At 47.8% G+C, this 12,290-nt stretch overlaps 1 protein-coding gene across 2 annotated transcripts in view; it reads left to right on the forward strand.

Moving 5' to 3' along the window:
• ABCC4 (ATP binding cassette subfamily C member 4 (PEL blood group)) overlaps positions 1–12,290 on the forward strand; it is a 196,610-nt gene that overhangs the window by 108,866 nt on the left and 75,454 nt on the right. For both annotated transcript variants that reach the window (XM_090257992.1, XM_090257993.1), the window contains exon 20: positions 9,753–9,832. In XM_090257992.1, coding sequence (XP_090114118.1) covers positions 9,753–9,832 — 80 coding nt within the window. The remainder of the gene's footprint in view (positions 1–9,752; positions 9,833–12,290) is intronic.

Consider the following 12,290-nt stretch of genomic DNA (forward strand, 5'->3'; position numbering starts at 1 on the left):
GGGGAGACTGCTCCCTAGTGGAAGCCCCTAGTGTTCGTGGTTCTGGAGATAAGAGGTAGAGACGGTGCATTTAGCCTTGAAAGACAACTGTGGGAAAAATCTTTTTCTTGGAGACAGCCTAATGCCTTCCTGTAGTAGACGGTAGTTTTTCTGTTCTCTTAGAATCAGAGGTTCGGATCTGGGCCGCTCACCTCTAAGGCCATTCCACCTCCTGTGGTTCAAGGTTTGGGGAATCCCCTGAAATCACACACAAACAGGACGTGTGGGCACTTTCCAGTGCACACACTCCATGGCCTTCATCAGACCCGCAGCGTTCAGAGATGTTCTTCTGGAGATTCTTCTACCTCTTGTTGTCTACCAGCCTGCACGGCTGTGAGCCGGACGCCTGTGTGACACCCTCTGTGGTTTATGTGTGAGCCCCAGTGGGGAAGGCAGGAGCCTGGAGGAGCTTCCCAACTGCTTTCAGTGCTTAGGAAATGTAAAATAGTGACCCCTTGCTGTAGCAAAGCACTTATGGCCGATGCAGTGCAGGAGTTCCCTGGGGTAATTTGTGGGGTGTATCCACTCCCCCTTCAAGCTTCATCCCTTACTGTACTTAGCCATTGGAGCTAGGTCATACCTCAGGCTCAGCGAGGCTCAGGGTGCAGCGGACCTCAAGCCCCCCCGATCTTTCCAATCAGTAGCCCCTACGTCCTCATTCATTCTTTCATCCCTTTGTTTCCTTGTTAACTTATTCCTCCAGCCTACGGTCACTTCTCTGATTTCATTTCGAGGTGGAGTTCCTTTAAATGTTTGACTTTAATGATGGTTAGCCCAGAGAGGATTCCTGGAACTCTGCTAACCAGAAGCGATCGTCAGAGCATTTAGAGCCCAGTGGAGCAGGCATGAGCCAACCCCAAGAGCCCCGGGCCGTCAGTGGCTGGTCTGACCATCGCCATTCTTACCAGCTTAGCGCCAGCCCTGCCTAGACCTTAACTGACTCTGATTCGGGGGTACTTACTAGAGCTTTCAGATGGGTCCAAGTGCACTGACCTGAACTTTCTGCGTCTCTGCAAGGCTGGATGGGAGTCCCCGCTTGGCTACTTCACAGCTGAGTTCCCTGGACTTAATTTGTTACCGTCTCTAAGCCTCTTGGAAAACGGGAACCGTCTCTGACTCGGAGTTCGGAGGTGATGTATGCGCCGCGCTTAACACAGTTTCTGGCCCAATTGGTGCTGCAGTGGTGGTGGGGACGGGGCGTACTGTCGCAATGGAGCCCGAGTGAACAAAACAACTGCAAGAAACCATCGTGCGCCGCCCTCCGGTGTGGGGGCAGGCGTGGTGGTGCGTCTGTGCCCGCAGAGGCCGAGACACAACCGCTCCTTGGCTACCTTCTCTAGAGCCCTGCAGACTTCCGTCGGCCTGGCTCAGACGTGTGGGTGCCCCTCTGTCCTCTCTCCGCCGCACCCCTCCTCAGGGCGTCCTCCTCACACCTGGGCCTTTGAAGAGACACCGACGGAAGAGGGAAATTAGACCTCTTCCTAACCAAAGGGGATTTTCGGGGAGGCCCCTTTCCACTCCCATTCCGCACCCAAGTCCTCTCCGGGCTTAGCACACCTTGGGTCATGTTCCTTTCATCAGCCAGGCAAATATTTGTCATCCTTTTGTCCTTTCCCACTTTAGTCCTCCCAGATGTCACTCCTCCCACCTGGACAAACTCTCCACTCTCCATCAGCCAGTGCTCTGCCCTCCTGCTGAATTCTCAAGCATTGTTTCCCCCATGAGAACTTGTTAGACTGACCCTGCCTAATCCTGCAACGCGCCCCATCTGGTGACACCCACTGTTGCTGCGTCTGCACCTGGCTTGGACCTATCCGGCGCCACCTAGCTGTGTGCCCCCAGCATGCGATGTCACCGTGCATCCCTGTGTGCACTGTGTTCACTTACGCGTGTCCTATTAGCCTGCCCCCGACGTTAGGTGACACTGTGCCCCAGAACACACCAAACAACAGGCTAGGTTGGATTTAAAATCTAAATAGCAAGCCCTGACAAGGGGTTAAAGGTGTTTGGTCGGATTGGCGAGTGGGAAGAAAAGGTACAGAGCAGGAGAAGGCATGACCCAGAGGAAGGAAGGCTTGAAGCCGGATATAGAAGATAGATTGTGAGATCGCCCATTGTCTTGAAGACATTAGGGACTTTACAAGTCATCTTGTCTGGGCAGCCCTCCGCGGCGTCTTCCAGGTGGGGAGAAAAGTGAGGAGGATCTCAGGAGATGAGGAAGGAGCACATGAGTCTTTTTTGAAACTCATTGCCTGTGGTCTGTCCTGTTACGTAATAAAGCCTTGAAACTACTCTTTTTAATATGTCTGAATGATGTGAAGGGGCGAGAGAGTGCCAGGCTTTGAAAATGCAGTGCGATGGTCCTGCAAAGGTGCTCCTGCACATCGCTGGAGGACAGGCTGCTGTCCCTCATTGACTGACTACTCTCCTGGTTGTTAACTCCCAGGAGACAGAAGCACCCCATAGTGTTAGGTGCCTGCCTGCCACTGCCACCATCGGGACCCCCTGCAGGTGTGTCCCTGACGTTAGTCTACTTGTGACTTTCTCTTTCCCCATAAGACTGCTGCCACTACAGCGAGCTGGAGATACGTCTGGGACCTGTCCCCGGGCCTCGGTTCTGGCTCTCCCTGCTCTATAAGCAGGTAGGTGGGGTCGCCAGAGCAAACCCGGCAACTGCAGGTGCATCTGTCCCCTGTCTGCTGTGACAAGGAAGTAGGGCCCTTTCCGGCCTCTCTCTAGGGCACAGCGGGTTTCTTTCTCAGCTCGGGGTTAATGAAACTCACCCGCTCAGGCCTCAGTACTAAATCTAGTGCCTTACAAAAGTCTGGATTAGCACATACTCTTTGAAGGCTGTCACTTAAATTGAATGCCACTTCTTATATGTTTTGACCTTTAAGTTCTAGGAGGAATTCTTAGGGTTGGAGGGATTCTGTCAACCTAAGGCCATGAGTGGGCCGTAACTTCACCTCAGTATCTGGTGACCTATCACATTATTACCAGTGCCTTGCATTTCCTTCCGTCCTTATCTGCCCTCATCGCCTGCTCCCTCATCCCCATGTGACCTGTGTCTGCTCCACACCTGCCTCTGGCTTCCCTCTCTATCAGCTGCCACCTACCCAGCTCCTAGGGAGTACAGTCCTCTCGCCCCACTTTCCCCTCTTTTAGACACATGCCTCCCTGCCATCACGCCAGCTTCTGTGAATGGCTGTGCCCTGGCTCAGTCTGCGACTGCAAACTTCGAATGTCCCTTGAAGGAACACAGATAAATCGGTTCAACAACAACGCCAGGAAAGTGACAAGCGTCTGACGAACCAGACACTACGTGTTGCCACATGAATTTCCCCCAGATCGGAAAGCAACCGCCAAAAGGAGAGGGCATGAAATATCAAGCGCTGGAAGTAGGGGCTGAACTTGGAAAATAGGCCAGTTGTTATTTATAGCAGAAGGGCTTGTTTTATTTATTCAGTTAGAGTGTGCTCCAGTGCTGTCTGTATACCAGGCACTGGAGAGGCAGCCGTCAACGGACGAGGCAGAACCCCTTGCCCTAATTATGCCTATATTCTCACTTATTTTGCGTGAATAAAACATGAGACAAGTGGTCTTCAGCTCTTTGAAGCCAAGAAATAATAACAATAATAATAAACTAAAAGAGCAGTAGTCACACATTTGTAAATGTGAACACGGTTATCATCATGTGGGTTCTTGAGTCCAAGGGACCATCAACAGGAATGTCCAGATTCCACCTTGTTACTCAAAGTGTCATCCCTGGACCTGCAGGTCGGGCATCACCAGCGAGCTGTTGGAAGCACAGACTCTCAGGCTCTCGAGAGTGTATATTTGAAGCAGGTGCCTGGGACATTCATGTTCAGCGTCGAGTTTGGGAAACGTGGCTCTCATGCGTGTCAGGCTAGTTCTGACCTGATGCCAGTTGGACGCTCAGGAGCCCTGGGTGTCCTGGGAAGACGGCGGACGTGCTTACAGATGGAAGACGAGAGCCTTGGGGAATCAGAACCCCAGTCCTTTTCCATATTTATTTTACAGACTTGTTTGTTTCTGTATCAGGGGTCCATCTGCCCCGGTTTCCCTTGTTAAAGATGCAGTTGGAAAGCCTGAGTTTACAGGATTCAGCAAATTCTGTTTTGAGCCCCCCCGCCCCCCAGGCACTTTGCATTTTGTTAGAGGTTGTACGGGACATGTGGTCCATGATTACAAAGCATGTATGATCTAGATGTAACGTCAAGACAAATGTACACGAAAAGCAGTCAAACCACTGATATATTCTGAGATATACCCAGACTCCAGGAGGAATCTGGAAGCAGCTGAAAGAGTCTCTCGTCAAGCTCAGGAAACTGTGCCTTTACACATGAAAATTGCTACGTCCTGGCGGGGAGTAGATGGAGGCTTCTTTTAGACCCTGCGTGGTTGCAGGGAATCCTCAGTCCTCATCACTGAAGGTAAAGCTGGAGGTTCCAGGCAGGTGCGGGGCAGCAGGAAAATGTTACCACAAAGCGCAGTGATATAAAAGCGTCCTGTCTGGGAGTGTAGGAGTGCATCTTCGGTCACCTCAAGTAGCCCCAAATGATCTTACCATGTTTAAAAAACGGTTAAACTATTGCTGCTCAAAGTACTAGTTCTGGATTCTCAAGAAAGGATGAGTTTATACTCTGTCTATTGTTTAAGAAGATGAGAGTCTAATCCACATGAGAAAGTTTATGAAAACAAAAGAGTTTGTTACTTAAAGGCTAATTAGCAATTTGGAAATTTTACTTTATAAAACCCACTCTCCATCTGATTTCCTTCAGCAGTCTGTTTTTGGACATGTGGTGATTTTTCTGCTCAAGGCTTTTGGGTTGCTAGGGGCAGAACCTACCTGTGTGAGGGGCCCTGTCTGGGAGGGGGCTGGTGGCTGGTGGGAGGAGACGGGCAGGAGGGGACAGGTAATTAGGAAGAAGCGCAGGTTTCTGGAGCTGGGTGAACTTGGCCTCCATTTCCTCTTTTGCATCGTTCTTCAAGTCACCTTTGTAAAATCTCGGCCTTCACGAAGTCCGGTGGCTTTTCATTCCCCTCAAAGCTCTAAAATCCCCTAACGGGGATGTGAATCACACCTTGCGCAGGTGAGCTGCTGTACAACTGCCTACCTTTTATCCTCCTCATCTTTTATCCCGCGAAGCAGTCGAGGCAGTGTTATCATCTCTGTTGCACAGATAAGGTATCTGAGTCTCCGTGGGGGTTGGATGGGTTGCCCAAAGGCCTGTCGCTGCTGAGTGCCAGAGGAGGGCCAGGACACGGGTTTTTCCAGGGACGGTTTCCTCATTCCTGCCGCGCGCTCGGTTCCGTGGCATTCTTTCGCAGCCACCCTGCTGACGGCCGACTCTGACTGCAGAGGCGACAGGAGTGGTGAGCGCGCAGACTTCCGCAGCGCCCACTCCCCTCCTCGCGCTGGTGGGAGCTGGAGTTAGAACCGTGTGGACAGGCCAGGCTGGCTCAGCGCCCTGCATGGTGCCCGTATGTGCACAGCGGTCCTTTCCGGCCCAAGGCCAGCTCCAGGCTCCACTGGACACCCCCTCCTTTGCCTCACATTTTGCCCCATCGTGTGGCACTGTACCTGGAAGGTACAGGTCATTTCTGTTTGCCCTTTTGGAGGGACTCCCCTGGGCTGCTTGGAGTTAGAGTCCGCCTCTCACCAGGACGGTCGTTCTTTGACTTGTCCTCCCCACCCCACCCCTGCACACCCCCCTGGGCCCCCAGCCCAGCTTTGGACTCTGCAGGGAGATCAAACCAACGGCCAATTCTTATCAAAGGAGTTGGGGTCTAGAATGATCAGTGAAGCTACGTGTGGGCACTCGTAAAGTTCACGGTATCGAAGACTTCCTGATCCTCAGTGTCAGGCGTGGTGTGGCCTCATGTGGGGTTGTTTTTGCCGGTGCCTAAGACCACTTTCATACTAAAGGAAGGGGCTCAAAAGGAAGGAACCCCTGCATCGCTTCTCGGCCTTTTGGCTAAGATCAAGGACGGAACCCCTGCAATGCGCTGTATCATGATAAACCTCAAGCGAAGGAAGCTAGACAGAGACCACATATTGTACAATTCCACATGTGTGGGGGTTCTTGAAAAGGCCAATGTGTAGAGAAAGCCAGTAGATCAGTGGTTGCTTGAGGCTGGGGGTGGGAAATAGGGAGTCACTTTACATGGTACAGGGGGTCATATGGGGGATAAAAATGCCTTAAAACTGATTATTGGTGACAATTGCACCACTTTGTTAAGTTACTAAAATTCATCGAATTGAACACCTGAAATTAGCAAATTTTCTGAGTTGTAAACTATACCTCAATATTTTGATATGGTATTTGATATACCTCCTTTAAAAAAAGAAAAAAAATATAGGGCTTAAACTAGACATGGGGACTTGCAAGTTGTAGATTACATTCAGTTAGAAGTGAGCAAGCGGAGGCATCAGGGGAATGGGAGAGCTGTTCGAATTCGAGAGGTGACGGATTCCAGCTTAAATTGCGGGATCAGTTCCTAAGTGTGAACACTTACGAGTCGGTATTTTGACAAGACGTTCTAGGACAGTGTTTCATGGTATTCTATCTGTGACAGAGCGGGAGAATGTGAACCGGAGCAGTTAGGAGGGTCCTGAGTGGCTCTCGGACACTATGGACTTCAGCGGAGGCCCCTCCCACTCTTCCTCCTCCCTCTCCTCCTGTCACTCTCCTCCCCCTCCTCCCTTGGCTCCATCCCTCCCCTCCCCATCTCTTCCCAAGCATCCTCTCTCTCCCATTTCTACATTTTTTAAGACATTAATGCATAGCCCTTGTAGAAAAATAACAACGTGGAGAAAAATTTAAATTATACATAATACATTACCGACTTGTTTCAGACTTGTCTGTGTCCAAAAAGTGATCTGGCCACCAAAATCTGCCGTGGCAGCGGGCTTCGTGATTGGCCGTATCCTGTGCAGGATGGGGCGATGGTGTTACCACTTTGCCCCAAGTGATCAAACCGTACCTGGGGTATTAATTTTAATCCTGGACACAAGGCATGAACTGAGACAGGCCATCTGGGAGGCCTTGGCCAAGCTGGGACACCATGCCTTGTGAGGGATAACAGAGTCACCAAGGACTAGTTGATGGTGAGAAATCTGAAAAGGTCATGATTAACTTCCTTCAAGTATTTGAAGGACTGTCATGTCAGGAAAAATGAAATTCACTTTGCATGGTTATAAGGATAGAATGACCAGCCCAGGCTGGGTGTTCTAGGAAGGCAAGGTTGGCTTTAATGTAAGAAAGCTCCGTCTAGCACGGCAGCCTGAAAATGGACTGGGTCCTCTGGGCATAGTGAATCCCCCTTCGCTCTACATCCCTGGAGATATTGTAGCGGGGGCTACATGTCATTCAGATGAAGAGGCACAGCATATGTGTGAAGGGAATTTATCATAAGGATTTAATTTGGAGACCTCTGAGAAAACTTCATGACTACGAGGCCGTGAACTTGAAAGCACAGCTCTGATTACAACAGTCTGCTGCAAAGCCGTAGGAAATATTCTGCAAACACTATTCATTCTCCTACTTGTTTCTTAGAGAAAGGAAGTAACTACTGAACCTTCTAAGCCCACTTTTTTACTTGGTGAGTGAGAGTTTAGTTTTTGACCATCTTTGACATTCAGTGCGGTGATGGTAGTAGCCTTGTAGGGAGAGGGGTGTTTCTCTGTGTGTTTTCCTTGTATGTTACACTCTGCCAATTCAGACCTGAAGATCTCAACATCGGGTAGAAGGTGAAGGGGAGGGTTTCACATACTGTCTGTCTCTGTGTAGTTTCTGTCTTTTTTTTTTTTTTTTTTAAGTTTTAAGATTGCTTTCAGCATTTTGAAGCTGAACCATACTTATAGTGCTTCTGAATCCTGCATATGTGAAAAAGTTGTACTTTTCTATTGAAGAAATAGTAAGCATCTAAACTATGTTTTTAACATCTTTTCGACTTATTTTCCTTATTTTGCTACCGATACTTTGAGAAGTTAAAAAGAAGGTAGGCCACAGAATCCCTAAGACTATGGGAAACACTGCTCAGCTTATGTTCATGTTCCAAAAGCAGACGGTTGGATAATAACCGAGCCCCTTGCCCCTCCAGCTGTGCTCAGGGAATCAGTGGAAAGGGCCTCACCTGGGAGCTTGGCGGAAATGCAGAATCTCAAACTCCTCCCAAATGCTACCGAGCCAGAATCTGCATTTTGATCAGTGGACTATCTGACGGTGCCTAGGCGACTTCCGCTGGTGACATGCGGCAGAACCCCTGAGTGACAGTGATTTTCTCACCTTGAGCTTTTTGTTTTGACCCTGAGCACCTGTATGACATTGTGACTGGGTTCTTGCACACGCAGGAGCCCATGTAATCCTCAGACTCACCCTCTCAAGGACAGGTGGTGTGGGGGCTGCCGAAGGTGTCAACTGAAAGATGGTTTCTGGAGTCTGTGTTTCCTAAGCCTGAGATGGGAAGATGGAGGACCAGCCTTTTGTGGCGTGGCCTGGCCAAATGTGAAAGCCTCCAGTTGCTCTAGCTCCTTGGCTGGGCACACCCTGTGCTCCCTGGCTGAGCCCAGGTGCCTTGTGGGAGGATCTCAGGGGCAGCATTTCTCAGGCAGAGGAAGCTCAGTCCCCAGCCTCTCACCATGCGTGGTCCAGGGGTAGCTTGGTAGGAAGGGCCTCGGGAAGAAGTCACCTCTGACCAACGTTAGGAGGAGCGCCGCACACCTGCCTCACCTGCAGTCTGGTTTCTCGGAAGCATCAACTACAGAAGTTTGGGACCTAGAGAAACACATTTCTCAAGAATTGCCTCCACCAAAATAGGCTGTGTGTGTGTGTGTGTGTGTGTGTGTGTGTGTGGCTTCAGCTTCTTTGCTTTGAATCATGTGAAAGACTAGCTATTTATTAGAAATTAGTTCTGAGCTTCTGAGTCTCAAGCCTTTAGGAGATACTGTTTTCTTGGATTCTGAGGAGGGAAAATAAAATCAGTGATAAGGAATGACCTTGGATCATTAAGCACTATTTCTGTTTTTCTGCCTATTTTCCTCTTGTCTTCTTGGATGTTTGAGTCAGTCTGTGTTTGTCACACCCGGTGCACTTTTTGAAATAACAACCTGTTACCCCAGAAGGAAACGCACAACTTGAAAATGGCAGGATTCCAGATTTTCCCAAAATGTGAAGTGCTGTGAACCATCCTGGGGGGGACAAAAAATTAAAAGAGTTTATAATTACAATGATTTAAAAAAGTACCACTTAGCAAAAGTAAGTCTGATAACTAAAGCAAAATTAGTGTAACAATTAGGATTAATTTCTGTATTTTCAATGCAGTAGTTCATTTACCTCCTTAGCACTTGGGTTAAAGCATGAGATGGGATCTAAAAGGAGGGAACTTTCTCAAATCCGCCGGCATGTCAGATCCTGTCACCAGATTCCCTGCTCCCCCACCCCCAGCCTTCTAAAAATCATGGCCAAATTTCAGCTGCCTGCCCACTGCCATTGGGTGGTATTTTTGTTCCTCTTTAGGTATCATTCTGTTTTCTTTTTCTTTACCACTGACATCGGCTTATTTCATACGAATGTGTTATATATTAAATACATATGCATTTAAAATATTGTTTTGATTTATTCATGAATTGTTTCTCTTAAAGGGCCTATCTGGGGAAATGAGTAATTTCTCATATCCTGTTCTTGCAGGAAGAATTTTAAATCGTTTCTCCAAAGACATTGGACATATGGATGATTTGCTGCCCCTGACATTTCTAGATTTCATGCAGGTAACATAACAGTACAGTAATGTCAAGTTCTCAAGCGGAAAACAGAAGTGCCTCATTTTTCACGGCCCACTGGTGGGGGCTCAGGGTGGGCCATGTTATCTTCATGAAAGGCCATGTTTGTCGAAGACAGGTGTGGCAGTGAGTCGGAGGCTCAGTTAACATGAGTAACGCCTCGTGTGTAGGAGCGGCTACACAGACCTGTCCCAGTTGGTTCAAAGCAGCTACATGCTTGGTAAGAGGTTCTCCGTCTGCCTTCCAGGTATCTGGCACGAAGCTCCCTTTACTGTGAGCACATTTCATAATATAGAAACAATCACCTCTCACGGAAAGATAGCCTAGATTAACTAAATTATGCATTGTATTACCACAAAGGAAAAATATTTACTGCACCGCTTTTGGGGTGGATAAAACCAGGTGTGGTAACTCACAAAGAAAAGATTAGTAAGAATAAGGTGAAAATAATACTTTGTTAACAAGGACAATCGAGCGCAGTTATTGCAGATGCAAAGCCTTTAAAGGCAAGTCTGATTAAGCCAATAATTTGAGTATGGGATCAAAGTCCTCTCAGAAAACATCTTTTTTTGTTTTCCTAGCAGCTTGTCTTGGACAGGTAGGTTGCTCTAAGTCTTAGGTGTCTTTTCTGAGGGACACCAACAGGCCCCCTGAAATAACCCCCCATAAAGCGTTTGCTTTGTCCACGAACGTGAGGTTTTTAAAGAATACTGTTGGGTCATATCATCTCTCATCCTCTCATTCAGTGTCGTTGCTCAGCTGGGATGTTTTTCCTGTCGTTTAATTCTGTCTGCTTCTCAGTGAGTCAGACTGGGGGGCGTTCTTCTTCGCTTCCAAGTGTTTATTTTGGAACGGAAATGCACGGGTCGGGGGCCGCACATATTCTGGAATCGCAGCTACTTCATGAACCTGTTCCACATCTCCTAAGTGCCCGTTCAGAGTAGCCTCATCACGAGCTCATTTCAAGGGCCAGGCGGTAGAAACCCTACAGAAACGCTGCAGGTAGGGTAGGCGGTTATGGCTTGATCCTGACAGTCCCTCCTCCTTTTTCTCTCTTCTGGGGCCACTGTTCTCTAAAGAGCCAGAATTCCTTAATTTGGAAAAATTAGCTTTGTCCAAAAAAGGAAAAAAAAAAAGTAGTGAGCCTGAGATGATCCCAGGCACTCCTGTTAGTCACACAGAAACGCAGCGATGACCGTCTGACCGCCCACAGCGCAGTCCCGGGCAAGGGCAGCCACTGTTGACGAGCGTGAAGTAAGCCGAGACTCAGGCAGAGTGGTGGTCCTGCAAACAAAGATGCCTGAACTTCTTTCCTCTTCTGCAAACTTTCTTCAGAAATGTGTCCTGCCGGGTTTAGCGATGTAATTTACCCCCGAGAAGCCATCTTTCACTAAAACAGTGTTGCATTTTGATGTGACGGTTAATTACTCTGAAAGAGTCTATGATGGGTCCCTTTACTTTGCAACAGTAAGCTAGGCCAGGGTTGCGTTTGCAAAGCTGGCCGGCCTGGGCTTAGCACGTAGTTAGCTGATATACGGCATGCACATGACTTTGCATGACGGGTCGGGAAACAAGGATAGATGCTACCTGATTTTAGTATAAAACATTCTCAGCCTGAAGAGAGAAAATTCTAGGCTCCCTGTGCTTTTCTTTAACCTGAGAGACAAGGGCTTACTTTTTTTTTTTCGTTTTTGTTTTTTTAATCCACTCCCTTAATCTTGGTGACTCTTAACCATTGTTGAATACCGGGAGTCCCAATTAGCTGGTTTCTTGAATCTAATAGCAAAGGTAAATCTCCCTGTTATGGTCTCTAAGAAAGGAGCTTTGTATAAAGGATAACTCAGTTATCAATTATGATAAAGATCTGTTGTCCCTCGTTTTGTTTGCAGGTGTCTTTAATAAGGCTTCCCATAATCCCTTCAGGAAGAAATATTTTCTTCTTTTAAAAATAGTATTAGCTAAATATAAAAGCGCTGATCCCTGCCATTGTTGTTGATTCTTTGAGGGACATTTCCCAACATTCATTGTTTAAATGGTTGTCAGGAGGAATCAAGTGAAACTCCATAAACAATGCAGTAACTGGTTCATCTTACTTTGTGCGGAAGCCCCGTTCTCCAGAGGATTTGCGTTCAATGAGTGAACTGGCTTTTTTGACTGAGGCATCCCAGGGATCATTTTGAAGTTTTGAGGCCTGTTGCTTTATTAGCGAGCAAAGATTTTTATTAAAGCCGTAAAGATGAATTTAACTTGCCCTTAAATAAAGGCCAACAAAAGCTAAAATGTAAATTGATTTTTTTTTTTTTTAAAGTTGGATAGGACTCTTAAGGATGAAAACAACGTAGTGGTGTTCTGGGACTCTTAATGGAATCATGTTAACTTAAAATAAACACTCTTATGGTAAGCGCTTAGAATGAAAACTCATTTTCCAAATCAAATACATTATGTG

The sequence above is a fragment of the Furipterus horrens genome, unplaced genomic scaffold (genome assembly GCF_987537825.1).
Source record: "Furipterus horrens unplaced genomic scaffold, mFurHor1.1.pri manual_scaffold_12, whole genome shotgun sequence".
NCBI lineage: Eukaryota > Metazoa > Chordata > Mammalia > Chiroptera > Furipteridae > Furipterus > Furipterus horrens.